The 16,597-nt window shown below is 37.6% G+C and overlaps 1 protein-coding gene across 1 annotated transcript; it reads left to right on the top strand.

Annotated features, from left to right (window-relative positions):
- Positions 1 to 1,114: 1,114 nt before the first annotated feature.
- Positions 1,115 to 7,077, top strand: LOC306865149 (membrane-bound transcription factor site-2 protease-like). Its single transcript, XM_079409559.1, has 11 exons — positions 1,115 to 1,358; positions 2,153 to 2,301; positions 2,772 to 2,910; positions 3,029 to 3,132; positions 3,739 to 3,866; positions 4,041 to 4,159; positions 4,242 to 4,422; positions 4,665 to 4,759; positions 5,118 to 5,313; positions 5,405 to 5,480; positions 5,596 to 7,077. Exons 1-11 carry the CDS (start codon positions 1,284 to 1,286, stop codon positions 5,816 to 5,818), a joined length of 1,485 nt encoding a protein of 494 aa, XP_079265685.1. The 5' UTR covers positions 1,115 to 1,283; the 3' UTR covers positions 5,819 to 7,077.
- The last annotated feature ends 9,520 nt before the right edge of the window (positions 7,078 to 16,597 follow it).

The following is a 16,597-nucleotide window of genomic DNA, read 5'->3' as shown; positions in this document are numbered from 1 at the left end:
TATGTATTCATAAAAGGCTGCCATAATTGCTGTCTATCTAGACCACCATCTCAGATAATAAATTATTTCATAAAACCTTTAGGAGCCTGAGGCACAGAAAAGATCACTCCCACCCAGAAAGGCTTGGTTCCTGGATGGAAATGTTTGCGGGGACTTATCACACTTTTGAACCCATCATTTGTTCCCATGTGCTTTACATTCAAAACCGCTGCACTTTTTCATATGTTTTACTATAACAGTGGCCTCTAGTGACAAATTGACCACCTTTTTGGTTGACTGCCATCATTTGCTTATAGGTCAACAGTAATACCTGATACGTCTTAATTAAATTGCACATTTAAAAGCAAGTCAGTCTTGTGAGTACAAAAACAATACAGGCCAAATTTGTCCAGCTGGAAACTAAAGTGTACTTCACAGATACGTCTATGGTGCAAATAAGATGTGATCTCATGCTTCAGCAAATGCAAATGAATAGCACATGGAGGTTTTTTTAGCTGCACTGCAAAACAGACACACCCGATTTCTCAGCAAATCGCTTTTGTGTGTCGGATCTTTTAATTGAAACAGTTAAATAGGCTCACAAAACTGAGTTCTGCCAGATTCGTGTGTCTGCTTCACTGGTCCCATCCCTAAAGCCCACACTAAATGTACTGGAGACTGAGTCCATCCATGAATCAGACTAAACAGTTTGTGCAAAGGACTGTAGTCCAAATGAAGTGAGCCAAAAATGTCCAAATGAGCCTATACTTTTTTCTTTCTTAAATAGTAAAACATAGGCTACTGGAGATGTACGACTTGTATTGTAATTTAGCACACATATCCTATATGAAATTTCATTTAGTATTTGTAATGTGAATATAAATTATATTAGGTTTTGAATTAGCTACTTAGCGTCCCATTAGCTGAATAGCAGCAAAATAAACAAAAACAAATTACAACAATGACCCTTATTTAATTAAAATTACAAACGTGACAGAACGCGATGAAGACAAATCACTGAATCGTTCTGTTTGAAAGAACCGGTTCGGGGAAATGATTCGAGCTACGTGTTCGATTGCTCTGTGACATCTGTGAGGCACTGCTCTGCCTCTGACAAAAGTAAACAGTCTGGCTCGATTAGTTAGACTGCGTTTGGACATCGTAACTCACGCAAACGCGGAAGCGACGGCTTCCACGGGGTTTTGTACACAGTGGATGTGTGGGATCGTGTTTGACAATCGGAATCGTAAAATCATTTTTCTTTGGATTTGGACGCTCTTGAGACGCATGCAGCCCGGTGTGCCATGATTCCCATAGCGCTGGTGGTGTGTGTGATGGGCGGGTGGTGTACAGTATATCTGGCGGACACGCTGCTGCGGGTAGGCGGATCTCACCAGTACAACCCTTCATTACTAGAGTTAACAGTAGAGAGTACAGAGGTGTTTGCTGCTTAAATAATGGAATCGATTGTTATTGATACTTTCTCATTTTTCAAGGACATTAGATGATAAGCGCAGCATTTTGAGAGTACCATGGTACAGAGACTGCACAGAATTTGTAGCATACAAATTGCTACTAGTTTATGTACCATATTATTTACATGTATATGTACATTTAGTAAAACAAGTAAAAATGCTTGGACATTGTACAACGATGGTACCATGAGTTTTTACTTTATTTATTTATTTTTATTTTTAGGTGCAAAACGTGCCATGTTTTTCAGCATTATACCGTGAAGCTACCATGGCTTACCTCGTAGTATGTAAATACCATTATAATTTTAGTTACATTGCATATCTCAAAGTATCATAATATTATTATGATGTATTACTGTACCATGGCACTGCCTTGTTTTTAGTTCAGTTTTTCAGTTGCCACTTTAAAAGTTATTCAGTGTTAATTCTAAATGGTTATCATAATTTTTTTATTAGTTTATGCAAATGTATGCTTTCTATGTAAAAATGGCTTTAGACATAACTTGGCAACACATGGTAAACATAGTTTCCAACAGCTGTGGTAAAAACTTTTTAAAATTAGATCATATTTTTATACAGTAGCAACCAGTACTAATGTATTGTTTTTTTTTGAGCACAAACTATTGTACCTACCTCATTATAAATCCCTATCACATCCTTAATAACAGTTTTTTCCCCTCTCTCTCTTTCACCTTCAGTCATTCAGTTCGGTGAAGAACCGCTATGAATCCTGGTTATCCTCGAACGGATTCACTCTCTCTCCATTCCATATTAAATGGCACACCAGCATCTTCAACCGTCTGTTTGCCAGATGTGCTCATCTCAACCCTCACTTTCTCTACATCTGGTATGATTTACAGTCCTCAAATCAGGTTTTTTATTTTTGCATGTTCAGATGCTTATTATGAGCTCTTCAACATTTATTGCTGTAATGTACAGGGCTGTCAGTCTTTTGTTCTTCTGATTCTAAATGAAAAAAATCGACATTTTTTAATATAAACTGTATAATCCATTTAAAGACATGTAAACCTCTCTTGCTTTGATTTGGTTTCTATTGGTGTGGCTGTTGCCATATTAAATCCACAGTGATGATATGTATTTAATTTTTTGAGGACTTAAAGCTTTAGTCATTAAAACATTCTTAAGCTGCTTATGACGAGAGCAGGGCATTATGGGTAACCACCCTCCCTCCCCCACACATACCCAAATATCCACAAACAATGTCCTTTTTATTTCTCAATCATTATAGTAAAAGAATGAAAAAAAAAAAAACAGAAAATATATACCAACTTTTTTTTTTGCATGTTGCTGTTTTAGGTTTAGTGCTGGTATGGTGTTCGGGGTTCTGGCGATGTTTGGGTCTGTGGTTCTTCTGAGCAAAACATTGCTGCAGACTTTGAGTCAGATGATGTCAGAGACACCAGAGGGGTCACACGAACAGGTGTTGCAAGTGGTGGTGAGTTCAGAAGAGTTCATAGGAATTAGATGATGATGGTGCACTTTTGTTTAACAACAATGAAACCGTGAACCATCTGTGCTCAGCCTGATCATTTCAGTTGTTTTTTTGTCCTCAGGTGCCTGGTGTGAACCTTCCCGTCAGTCAGCTGGCCTATTTTTTCATTGCCATCTTGGTTAGCGGAGTCATACATGAGTTTGGCCATGGGGTGGCAGCACTAAGGTAAATTTCTGGTCATTTCTGTCTCAGTAGCAACGGCAAATATTTTAACACTTACTTGTCCAACATAAAGCCAGTATAGGTTAATGTATTCTATATTAAAGAAAAAAGACTTGGTGCAGTTTGCAATTCCTGCAGCTTTAAGATGACTGTCCTAGTGGAGCAAAAACAAGAGTATCTGCACAATCATACATTTAAATTCTCACAGAGTAAATCTTTACATTTTTGCATAAATGCAAAAATTCTGTTTGCTTTTGGAGCAGTCACTAACATTAAGTCCGTTTGTTTATAACGTCTTATAATTTATAGGAAAATTACTTTCATAATAATACTTGAGTCTTCTAAAGTTTGCATGCACATTTGAGAGAGTTAGCCATTATTAAGTATGATCAGAAGTTTTGGATCGAGCTGCTCCATCGCAAACTCAAATCTCACTAGATTTGACTAGTAAAATTCTCTGAAGTCTGCGTGTAATGTAAAAAAAAGTGTAAAGCGTTTCTTGGCTTGTTCCAAGTCTAGTTATACAAGAAAATCTGGTGTGTTCTGTTGAAAAGAAGCTTGTTTTAACTTTACGTGGAGTGTAAACATTTTTCTGCATGTTCATCTCAGGGAGCAGGTGAGGTTGAATGGTTTTGGCATGTTCATGTTTGTGATTTATCCTGGAGCATTTGTGGACCTCTTCACTACACATCTGAACCTCATCTCTCCAGTCCAGCAGCTCAGAATATTCTGTGCCGGTAATACTTTTTAAACAAGCACAATGTCACAAATCTTACATATGCAATTCATACAATCTCCACTAGATGGCAGCACACTTTATTACGAAACCTAACATTTTGATTAGTCACTATAACCTCTAATAACCTTTATAAAAGTATATAACATGTTTTACTCTCTCCGTCTTGGTGCAGGTGTGTGGCACAACTTCATGCTGTGTGTTGTGGCCCTCAGTTTCTTGTTCCTGCTGCCCATCTTCCTGTTTCCCTTCTATTACACAGGAGCAGGGGCACTTGTCACTGAGGTGGTGGAGGTCAGGTCACCTTTCATCTTTAAGTTTTATTTTTAGATGATGTTTTTAGTGTCTGAGATCAGTTTTTGGCTTGTTTTCACAGGGCTCCCCATCAAGTGGACCTCGTGGGCTGTTTCTAGGAGATCTGGTTACCCAGCTGGAGGACTGTACTGTCCGGGGAGTGCAGGACTGGCACAACTGTGTTCAGCATCTATCCCATAATCCTCAGACGGGATACTGTGTTCCCACTGCAAAGCTGCAGCTCATTTGGACGGCTGGAAGAGGTACTGACCTGCCTTATACTCTGTTGTTTTTGAAAGCTTTTATTGAGCAAAGATGCATTAAATTGATCAAAAGTGACAATAAAGATGTTTATAGTGTTACAAATCTTTTTGTTTCAAATTAAGGCTATTCTTTTGTACTTGCTATTCACCAAAGAATCTAAAAAATAACATGGTTTCCACAAAAGTATTAACCAGCACAACCATTTTCAACACTGATAATAAGACATTTTTCTACCACTCAGCATTCAAGCGTCTCGATGGCACTATGGAGTGCTGTGGGAACAACAGCTTAACAGATCTCTGCTTCTCTTATAGTAATAATGTGGAGAGCAAATTGGTAAGATAGACAACTTTTCTGAAATCTCAGCTAGTATTCGGGAATTTTATACAAATTAGAACTGTTATAAAACTTATATTAGTTGATTCTGTTTGCTCCTTTTAGTTTTAGCAATAATATCTATGGCACCTAATTGCTAAACACTGCAAACATTTTATCAGTGTAATATTGTGAATATTTAAAGTGTGCTGTTGGCTCAAACAAGTCTTTGCATGTCTGAAATAGATATCCGAGAAAAAAAAAAAATCTGAAATGAAAACACTGATCTGTTTTACACTGTATATCTTACAAAAGGAAGGGAAAATGATTTTTTGTGTTTTTGACATTTTAAACTATTACTGTTTTTCCCGCATGCTAGTTTGCCTGCCTGCCGGTCAGAAAAACCATTGAAGCGAGCCGTACATGCCGTACAAACACAGACTGTCAAACAGACTTCATCCCAAGCTTGTGTTTAATCCCATCTCTGGAGAACCAGACCAGACTGATTCAGGTCAAACACCCGCCGCAAACAAACATGCTGTTTGTTGGCTACCCTTCACACCTACAGTATTCAGGTCAGACAGATTCTGTTTTAATTTAATCAGGTTTGTGGAAACAATCTTGTTTTTAAAAATGGTAACTCACTTCAAATTCTTTTATTTGTAGTGAGTCTCACCAACTTTGTTCCTCGTTTGGGCTTTCTTCATCCAGACCTGCCTGTCATGCTGGAGACTTTCTGCAAGTATCCTTCCCACACTATCAGTATTGGTTAATTTAGGAAGCAAACATAATAAATGAACCTTGAAATATTGGTTTTGTCACTGCAGTTAACTAGCCTTAACTTCTTGTGTGTTGAGATATCTGTTGTCATTATCGGGGGCCCTGGCGGTGGTAAATGCTGTCCCGTGTTTTGCGCTGGACGGTCAGTGGATGCTCACAGCGTTCCTAGAAGCCACACTGAGCTCTGTGATCCCAGAGAGGAACAACCGAGAGCTGATTGGCTTCTTTTTTCTGCTGGGGGGCAGTGCCCTTCTAGCAGCCAATGTGGCTCTGGGTCTGTGGATGGTCACAGCACGATAACATACAGCCACCTCATCCAATCAGACTGTTTGGGGGCAATTCCTTTCTGAAGAACCTTCTTGAACTAATGTAGGAGTCAATCGACTGGGTGGTTTTACCTTTGCTGGTAATTGCCAGATTGCCCCCCCTGAGAGGGCAGCCAGAGGGTTTAGAGTGCTGCTGTACTCGAGAAAACGCTTAATCGATGTGTTCTTAGGTTTGATTGGCTCAGCTATAAGCAGTAAAATGGTCTTGAAGCTGCATGATTTACACAGTGACCTCAGGACAGTGCCAACAGTGCCCTCTTTGATAAATACACGATCACATTGTGTTTATGATGTTTAATGTTTATGTAACCCAGAAATTACACCATACATAGAGGATTTTGAAGGCATTACTTGCCTATTTGGCCTCTGTCTTCCTGAAGTACATAGTCACACATAGTATGTGCAGTTTAACATTCAAGTATCTGTAGTTCAGTTTTCCGTACACCAGCTCAACCCAAAAATTTACAAGTATACTACATAAATAAAGTCAATAAAGACTTTATTGATTGAGTAACCTATAATCATTTTGAAAATTATGTTTAAAGTCATTTATACTTGCCTTGTAATGAAGAATTGAATCATTGAAGTAACATACAAATGGTGACATGTTTAGACCACACAACCAGCCAATTTTTTTTATTGTAACTCAATGCAAAAATAATTTCTCTGATGGCATCTGTAATAGAAAATGTTTGCTGTTGCATGATGCTGCATCCACACCACTAGGTTTCAGTATACTGCTCAAGATGGTTGCCATCAACTAGCGTAGCATCAACCAAAAACTGAGTGCACCTTAAAAACAATGTAATCTGAAAATGAAACGCATACAATGTTAACCAATCACACATTTGTGTATATATAGGGACTGGACACAGCATGAAACTGTACACTACTGCAGTATTATTGAACTATAGAGATTAGCTTTAGTTGCTAAATCAGAGATCGAATGGCTAATCTAAGTCATTTTATACAGAGTTGTATGTCCTGGCACAACTGTGAAATGTTAAGGATGACAAGGGTTATCAATTGCTAAACATGCTCTGATGTGCATGGGAAGCATTCATATCGTTTATGATCTGTTTACTGTGAATATTTTCCCTAACAATTAGCCTGTGGGTTGAAAATGCACTAAAATAGAAATTATTTGTTTTTAAGGTAGTTTATCTCTTTGTTTGTGTTGTCATTCCTGACCCATTGTACATATGTTAATAAAGGAATAAAATTTGCATAAACTTTCTTGTGTCATTGACTTATTTGTCTGTAGAGACATCAGTGCTGTGAACATGTTTACTAAGTCTGATGAACCTTCTGCCTGTCTGAAACATCACATTGAAGTTCATAATGTGAATTTAACATATGAAAATGTATTGGGAACATTTGGATGGAAGTTATATATAAATGTATAATAATTCTTGCAGAACATTTTCTGCCATTAGATGTCAGCATTGTCCCATTTAAGCTGAATTTTGAGTCTTAGAAATTTAGATCTTAGGAAAAGTGTTTAATACTATTGTTGTTAGATATAATTTTGTCATGATGTAGAGACCCGATTATAATACTGAATGCATTTCCTTTTCAGAAACATCTTACCACAGTGACTGACAAGGGCTGTCAATCAGGCTGGAAAGGATGTGAGGACAATTTGAGAAAAAGACATGAAGAGGAGTGCTAAATAGAAGTGATAGAAATCTGAAAATGGTTGTAGTGGAGTGGGTGTTGTCAGGACTGTAAGAAAATGAGCTACTGATGACAGCTGGGTTTTTAAGAAGTTGTTGAAGTTCTCAGCGAGGAGGATAGTTATTTCATAGCAATGGAAATGTGATTTCTTGGTTCATCTGTTAGAAAAGGTGTCACAGATAAGGGTGTAGCACGTCTGTTGGCTAATGGACACTACTACTTTGTTGAATGTGTGTGTGTGTTGTCTTTCTCAAGGACATCAGAATGTCGATTGATCTCAAAGATGGTGGCTTTCAGCGAGTTAATGGCTTCTGCATGTCTCGTTTCCCCTGCTGCAAGGCTCTATAGGAAAATGTTAGCAATTATTTGGTCAGCTTGCCAACATTTGTTGTCTCCAACCAAATGTATTTGAACTTGTATAACTTTGAGGTTTTTCCTACTTCACGTTTTTTTACGATGTTTATACCCATAGTTTCTCTCGAAGGATCATTCCATATGAATCTTGGCTCATTTTTGGAGAACCTGCATGGTCTGCAAACATTATTGCACTTTTCATACTGTATCAATTGCTATCATCAGACATGTGATCTGTTTTGTTTTTTGTTAGAAAAGCTTCAATTCATTGAAAATGTCTAATGCTGGGCTTAGAATAGTGAGGCGAGCGACTGGCTGATATGAAAAGCAAACAACTGAACACACTTTGAGAAAGCGACAGAAGTTCATGGGTCAGGCTGCAGTTTTCCCTCAGGTCCTTCAGTCAAGGGCTTTTGTTTATGCTCCAGCATTTTTGACTTTTATGATTTCAGTTAATATCTAAATCACCTGGTATCTGATTATTGAAGATCTTCATCAACCTGGTCCATGATATCTGATGTCCTCACATCTGAGACGTGAATCCATTTAGTCATTTTGTTAAATGTTTCCTGATGGAGGTGTAGAGCACATCCGTCCATCAGTTTGTCCTTTGTTCTCTTTTGAGGGTTGCATCTTTTGGCTTTATGTGTCTCAGATGTACTGCTATAATTAGCTTTTGTTGTGCATGTTTCTGGGTTTTTCTGTAGTTTTTTGGCTCATTTCCTCAGAAGAAGGGTGTGTTGAGTTTGCGTTTGGAACGTGCCCCCAGGGAAGATGGAGGACTGTATGTCTGTGCTATTTAAGAGGGAAAATAATTACACATGGATGTGGTTGTGCGTGGGGAGACCAGACTCCTCCCTTCTTACCGTCACCCAGAAAGCCTTGAGGCTGTTTATATGTGTGTCTGTTCTTAGTTTAGGAAGATTAACTAATTGCTGGCTTTAATCTATATATATATATGTGTGTGTGTGTGTGTCTGGAGAATGAAATCTGAATTATTATTATATTGAATTATTACATGCATCCTTCATTGTTTTATTTTATTTATTTATTCATTCATTCATTTTTAATGCCTCCCTAAATCTTTTATCCAGTGTAATTTTTTCATGGAAGTAATACTTCATATGACATATTATTTTTGCGAATACATAACTCAAGTCAAAGCACAAACTGGGTATTTCATCGGTCATCATGACTTGAATCTTTGTTTCATTATATATATATATATATATAATGTATTTAGATATTTGAATATTATTTATATATTACTATTTGTTTAAGGACAAAGGATGCACTTATATAGTATTTTTAAATTTTTACAGAAATTAAAATTAAAATTAAAAAGTTAATAAACAGAAAATCTGTTTATTAACTTATTTATTGTTTGTTTCTTTTATGTTTCTTTGAATTTGTTAAACCAGCATTTTGAAAGGTGCTTGTGTGTTTTAGTATGATAGTCTTTGTGTTGTGTCATAGTGAGCTTGTAATGTGATTCACAAGCTCAGAAAATGTTCAGACACCATGAAGGAGACGGACACTTTTCCATCTATCTCTTTTCACCTGTCTCTCTGTCTTTTATGTATCAGGACAGTATTAGTGTCTACATTTTCTATGAAGATAAGTCTGTTACATGTACGGATGTGCATGTTTGGTGGTTTTTGTGAGAGGGAGAGTTCTTAGTTCATGTACAGGAACAAAAATACAGTGAGTCTCAGGTTTTATTTAATTTGGATATAATTCTATTAGACAGAATAAAAGAAGTGCTGACATAAATATCCCTACTGGTGCTTGTGTAATAGAAGGGTGTTTATTCCAGGTGACTTACCTGTTCACATTCATTAAACATATCATTACACAGCTATTTTAGTAAATGTAAAAGCCACATATAGGTAATGAGCCATGTTTTTGCTCTGGGCCTGTGATTAACGGAGGCACCAAAAATCTCAAGTTGTCACATGTTTTTGTTTTTTTTCTTTTGTACGGCAAAAGCAGCTGTATGATTGATAGGAGTGCTTATTTCTACCATAATACTCTAAATTGAAGGTTTGCTCTGATAAATGTCACAGTAAGCTTGGCTTCATACAGTACGCTAAGTTTGGGAAACAGAGACCACAATTATCTGAAGGGTATGACCAAGGTAAACAAATCACAACAACGCTGTTGTGTGAATATTTCTGCTGGCATTTACAAACTGTAAGTTGACATAAGTTCCAAGTCAAGTCAAGTCACCTTTATTTATATAGCGCTTTTAACAATACAGATTGTGTCAAAGCACTTAACAGTAAGTGAAATTGTCAAATTGGAGGATAGAGAATATTAGCGTAGATGCCTTTCTTCTTACGATGTAACGAGTACATTGTGTGTTATGAGGAGTGTTTCCGGTTCCTATTGATCTAATTAATGCAGCCTAACAATCCTTTAACGCATTTGAATAATACAAGTGTATTAGTGTGTTATGTGTAAGCCAGGTTAAAGAAATGTGTCTTTAATCTAGATTTAAACTGACAGAGTGTGTCTGCCTCCCGAACAGTGTTAGGTAGATTGTTCCAGAGTTTGGGAGCTAAATAGGAAAAGAATCTGCTGCCCTCAGTCAATTTTGATTATCAAATGGCCAGAGTTTTGAGAATGCAGCGGACGTGGAGGACTATAATGTGATAAGAGCTAGCTCAAGTACTGAGGAGCAAAGCCATTCAGGGCTTTATAAGTAATTAACAAGATTTTAAAATCTATACGATGTTTGATAGGGAGCCAGTGTAGTGTTGACAAAACCGGACTAATATGGTCATACTTCCTGGTTCTAGTAAGGACTCTAGCTGCTGCATTTTGGACCAACTGTAGTTTGTTGATCAAGCGTGCAGAACAACCACCCAATAAAGCATTACAACAGTCTAAACCTTGAGGTCATAAAGGTTTACAGATGCTAGAAATATGGCTTTCAAATGAAAGATTGTTATCAAACAGCACACCTAGGTTCCTAACTGATTAAGAAGAATTGACAGAGCAGCCATCAAGTGTTGGATAGTGTTCTAGGTTATTACATGTGGAGTTTTTTTTAGGTCCGATAATTAACACCTCTGTTTTTTCAGAATTTGGCAGTAAGAAGTTACTCGTCATCCAGGTTTTTATATCAACTATGCATTCAGTTTTTCAATTTGGTGTGTTTCACCGGGGCGTGAAGAAATATAGAGCTGATTATCATCAGCATAACAGTGAAAGCTAACACCATGTCTCCTGATAATATCTCCCAAGTGAGGTACTCCATACTGCACTTGTGAACGATATGATACCTCTTCATTCACTGCTACGAACTGATGGCGGTCAGATAAGTACGATTTGTACCATGCTAAGGCACTTCCACTAATGCCAACAAAGTGTTCTAGTCTATTCAAAAGAATGTTGTGGTCGATAGTGTCGAACACAGCGATAAGATCCAGTAGAACTAATAAAGAGATACTGGAATTCCTCACAGATACCATTTTTTTCTAAGAAGGAATATAATTGTGAGGATACTACCTTTTCTAGTATCTTTGACAGAAAAGGAAGATTTGAGATCAGTCTGTAATTAACTTGGGGTCAAGTTGTGGTTTTTTAATGAGAGGTTTAATAACAGCCAATTTGAAGTTTTTGGGGACATATGCTAATGACAATGATGAATTAAAAATGGCCAAAAGAGGATCTATGACTTCTGGAAGCAGCTCTTTTAGTAGTTTAGATGGAATAGGGTCTAACATACATGTTGTTGGTTTAGATGACTTAACAAATTTATACAATTCTTCCTCTCCTATAGTAGAGAATGAGTGGATTTTGTTCCTCAGGGGATCTATAGTGCACTATCTGATGCGATACTGTAGCTGACGGCTGCATGATTACAATCTCTGATAGTATCGATTTTGGAAGTAAAGTAGTTCATAAAGTCATTACTGCTGTGCTCTTGGGAAATGCCAACACCTGTTGATGCTTTATTTTTCGTTAATTTAGTGACTGTATTGAATAAATATCGGGGGTTATGATTGTTTTCTTCTAGAAGAGACTAAAAGTAATCAGAACTAGCAGTTTTTAATGCTTTTCTGTAGGATAGGGTACTTTCCCGCCAGGCTATACGAAATACAGTCGCCTGTATTATATATTGTGTATTTTTTATTTTTTTGCTGCTTTGTACATTGGTTATTGGCTATTTCTTGTTATTTTGTTTTATTACCTGTGTCCTGTCCTGTTACTGTCTTTCTGTTGCACTGTGGAGCTTCTGTCACTACAACAAATTCCTTGTATGTGTAAACATACTTGGCCAATAAAGCTCATTCTGATTCTGATACTTCTAGTTTTGTTTTCCTCCAGCTGCGCTCCATTTTCCGGGCTGCTCTCTTTAGGGTGCGAGTGTGCTCATTATTCCATGGAGTCAGACTGTTTTCTTTGATCTTCCTTAAGTGTAAAAGAGCAACTGTATCTAAAGTGCTAGAAAAGAGAGAGTCCATAGTTTCTGTTACATCAAGTTTTTCTGCAATGTTGGATATGCTGAGGAATTGAGATAAATCAGGAAGATTACTTACAAAGCAGTCTTTTGTGGTAGAAGTGATGGTTCTACCATACTTGTAATGAGTAGAATTTACAGTTTTAGGTATATGGAGTTTACACAAGACTAGATAATGATCTGAGATATCATCGCTTTACAGCAGAACATCAATTCCATGTGACAGTATTAAATCTAAAGTATGATTTCGTTTAATGTAATCATCTTTCCAAATTTCAATAAGTGCACAACTCTCCTCCTGGGACCACACAACCCCATGACCTGCCATGGTGAAAAGTTTTTTTCTGTTGGTACAGCAGTGAAGTAACATGGCTGCAGGTATGGCAAGCCTCCAGGTACACATGTCGAAACTAAACGCAAAGCGGACCAGGATCTCATTGCTTTCGCATATCATGAAGATATCGAACCACAAACGGACCCACAAACGAACCGTACTCGGACCACCTCTGGAGGTTCACTTTTGGGTCCTTTTAGGGTGGTCTGAGAGCACATGGTTTGTTCACATGTACACGCTGAACCGCTCCGAGAGTGTTTGAAAGGGTTAAACGAACTAGGTGTGAAAACACCCTAAGACTATGTGCCATATTTCTAGAGAAAGAGCGGCACCACCCCAGGAGGGATGAAGACCATCTCTTTTCAACTGGTCAAGTCTGCCCCAAAAACCCATCCAATTGTCTATAAAGTCTATGTTATTCTGCGGACACCACTTAGACATCCAGCCATTGAGTGACAGCAGTCTGCTATGTATCTCATCACCCCGGTAAGCAGGGAGGGGACAGCATATTACAGTGTTTGACATCGTACTTGCAAGTTCACACACCTCTTTAACATAATTTTTTAGTGATCTCCGACTGGCGAAGTCGAACATCATTAGCACCGACGTGGATAACAATCTTACTGAATTTATGTTTAGCATTAGCCAGCACTTTTAAATTTGCCAAGATGTCAGGTGCTCTGGCTCCCGGTAAACACTGGACTATGGTGGCTGGTGTCTCTATTTTCACGTTCCGTACAATATAATCGTCAATAACTAGAGCACTTACATCAGGTTTCTCAGTGGGTGCGTCACTGAGTGGGGAGAACCTGTTTGATGTTTTGATCGGAACGGAAGAGCGGTGTTTTGACCCAAGACTATGCCACCTTACAGTCACCCAGTTGCCCTGCTGCATGGGCTCTAATGCCGGAACCGAACAATGTACAGGACTCCCTGAGCTAGTCGCATCCAAAGTCGAGAAATACTTGTCGTTGAGAATACGAAAAAAAAAAAAAGATGGTAACAGCTGTCAAGTCCATACGAAATCTGCAAGTTGCTCTCCTTAGTATAAAACTGCATTTGCAATTTAAAAAGAACAGTCATTTCAAGAAATGATATTCAGTAGACACTTTACAATGATAGATTACTGCTTCAGACAAAAGCAGTTAAGAAAAACTATGGAAGTCCAGAAAGAGGAAGAATCTACAGCCCTCACATTCTTACTATCCTCAACTAAAGTTTGGATGCGTGTCTCTAGTTCTAAAATCTTCTCTGTCAGCCTAATTATTTCCCTGCATTTATCACATGTGAATCCCTCATCGCCGACAGAGAGAGATAAACTGTACATGTGGCAAGCAAACAACAATAGCAGGAGAAGAAGTCATTACTCACCATGATTGATGAACGATACCAACTTAACTTACCACTTACCACTGTTGTTTGATGAACTCATGAATAACGGAGCGAGAGAGAAATGAAAACAGAGCGAGAAAAAAATAAAACAATAATAGGGGCGAATGGAACCGCGAGTAACAAGCTAACTGGCTAACAAATGCTAACACCCTGCCATCGCGCTTTTAAAAGCGAACGATCAAATTAGTTAGATTAGTTTGATAGATAATACCAGAAATATGGTGGGAATTAAGTTATATATTATCATTTTAAACAACAGAGAGTGAAAGTAAGGTAAAGATTGAATAAAAAAAACGGAGCTACAATCACAAACCTCTCAGCAGCACAATAGACAAGAACAGACTGAAGCAATCGAATAGTTCCATAGTTACTGCAATTTAATTATTTTTTCTCCTGATATTGCTAATGGTTATGAAATTAGGCACCGTTTTAGGAACTAGTGTCAGCCTTTGATTCGCCTATTTTAATGTGTATAAACTTGCATTCTTCCGTTGTCAGTGATGACAGTGTGTGTGTGTTTAGTATCTCAGTGTAATGACACACTGTCATTCTGTTTCTCTGCATACTGTAAACAGAGCAACGATGCATGAGGTTTAGCCCAGTGATGTGTCTGCAGTCCTTCCCCCGTATCTTCTTCTCTCATTGGCTCATTCGTTTTCTAATTAAGTCTCCATATGTTCCATATCTCTACTGCCTGTGTTTAAACTAATGTTTGTCTTCTCTGTCTTGCCTTTAAATACCGGTTTCATCTGTAACGTCCCGTGCTGAGGAGCCGACCCTCCCGCTCTGTGTAGTTGGTCTTCCTGACCACGGCCTCCTGTTCACTAACAACATAATGAGACATGATATGCTCCCCTGGAAAAAGAAGCTCTCGCCTCCTCACTAACCACAATTGCTTTGTGTATAAATATAGCTTTTGGAAGGCTTTGGAATGTTTTATTATTATTATTATTAATATTATTGTGAAAACGTGCTATAGAAATACATTTGAATCAAACTTTAATTTTAAACTGATGAAAATAAAGTAGATTTGATATTTTGGTGCAAATTCTGTAAAAATGAAATGTGCAGTCTCAAAGAATTCTTGCTGCACGTTTCACAGCTGTTATTCGTCATCATAGTTCATACCAGAAAAAATAAATATCTAACTCTACATGCAAAATACTGGAGAATGACTCATGTAAATAAACTCAGAAACTCATGTTAAAAATGATTTAAAGGAACAGTGCTCACAAAACAAACTTATGTCATTATTTTCTCACCCTCATGTTTTTTGGTCTTGTCAATGAACAAGTGAATCTTCAGACTAAAATTTAGGGGCTCAATAAGATATTTTAAAATGTATTTGAAAGAAATCTTTTGTAATGCTTACCAAGGCTGCATATATTTGATAAAAAAAAAAAAAAAAAATGCAGTTATATTGTGAAATGTAAACAGTCGCAGATTTAAAACAGTCTTTTACTATTTATAAATATTTTAGTATATTAATAAAGAAGCTGAATTTTCAGCACCCATTACTCTGGCCTTTAGTGTCATGTGATTCTTCAAAAATCATTCTAATCTGCTGATTTGGTGCTTAAGAAACATTTCTTATTATTATCAGTGTGGAAAAAAGTTGTGATTAATAATTTTGCGGAAACCGTGATATTTGTATGATTCTTTGATTAATAAGAAAGTTCAAAAGAACAGCGTTACTGTCACTTTTGACTAATTTAACGAATCCTTGCAAAATAAAATGATTTATTCCTTAAAAAAAAAAAAAAAACCTAAAACTTTTCTTTTAATTGCAGTTAACATTTTTTTTTCTCTGATATTTCAGATCAGGAATAAAATCTGACAACACTGTTATCATATATTGTGTTTCTGGAATCAAATCGCACAAAAAAAAAAAAACTTTTCTGGTCCGGCTGTAATTGACTGTTTGAACTTGACAGTGATGCTACAGCAGCCTTTTTTGAGCCGTGAGTAACAGTAAAGCTGCCACAATACATTGAGTTGTCATTATTTTCACGGGGAAGTCGTGGCCTAATGGTTAGAGAGTTGGACTCGTGATCCAAAGGTTGCGGGTTCGAGTCTCGGGCCGGCAGGGATTGTAGGTGGGGGGGAGTGAATGTCCAGCGCTCTCTCCACCCTCAATACCACGACTGAGGTGCCCTTGAGCAAGGCACCGAACCCCCAACTGCTCCCCGGGCGCTGCAGCATAAAATGGCTGAATGTCACTTCACTTTATATCTTTCAGAGCTTCAGCAAGAGGGCAAGATGACCAGTGAGCAATCACTTACATATCAGCCTGTTCCTCTTATGAGAGTAAGAAATAGCACACGAGTCATATGGTGGGGTTTTTTCAGCCCTGTGGATTATTACATTATTCCATAAGCATTCAAGTTTTTTCTAAAGTGCTATAAATTCTTCTGGTATATGATGGTAAAACTTTCTTTGCAAAAGAAACCAATTTAAAATAGTAACCTATAAGATATAATCAACATCTGGCTTATCAGTCCTCAGGGTGAGAGACCAGATGTGGCTTT

The sequence above is a fragment of the Barbus barbus genome, assembly GCF_936440315.1.
Source record: "Barbus barbus genome assembly, chromosome: 46".
Lineage (NCBI taxonomy): Eukaryota > Metazoa > Chordata > Actinopteri > Cypriniformes > Cyprinidae > Barbus > Barbus barbus.
This window is presented reverse-complemented; position numbering and strand designations above follow the sequence as displayed.

What these genes read in the sequence shown, in the direction of transcription:
- LOC306865149 (XM_079409559.1), top strand. Translation starts at nt 1,284, where the DNA reads ATGATTCCCATAGCGCTGGTGGTGTGTGTGATGGGCGGGTGGTGTACA. An exon ending in CCTCACTTTCTCTACATCTG is followed by an intron (nt 2,302 to 2,771) that starts GTATGATTTACA and finishes TTGCTGTTTTAG; the next exon opens with GTTTAGTGCTGGTATGGTGT. An exon ending in TTGTCACTGAGGTGGTGGAG is followed by an intron (nt 4,160 to 4,241) that starts GTCAGGTCACCT and finishes TTGTTTTCACAG; the next exon opens with GGCTCCCCATCAAGTGGACC.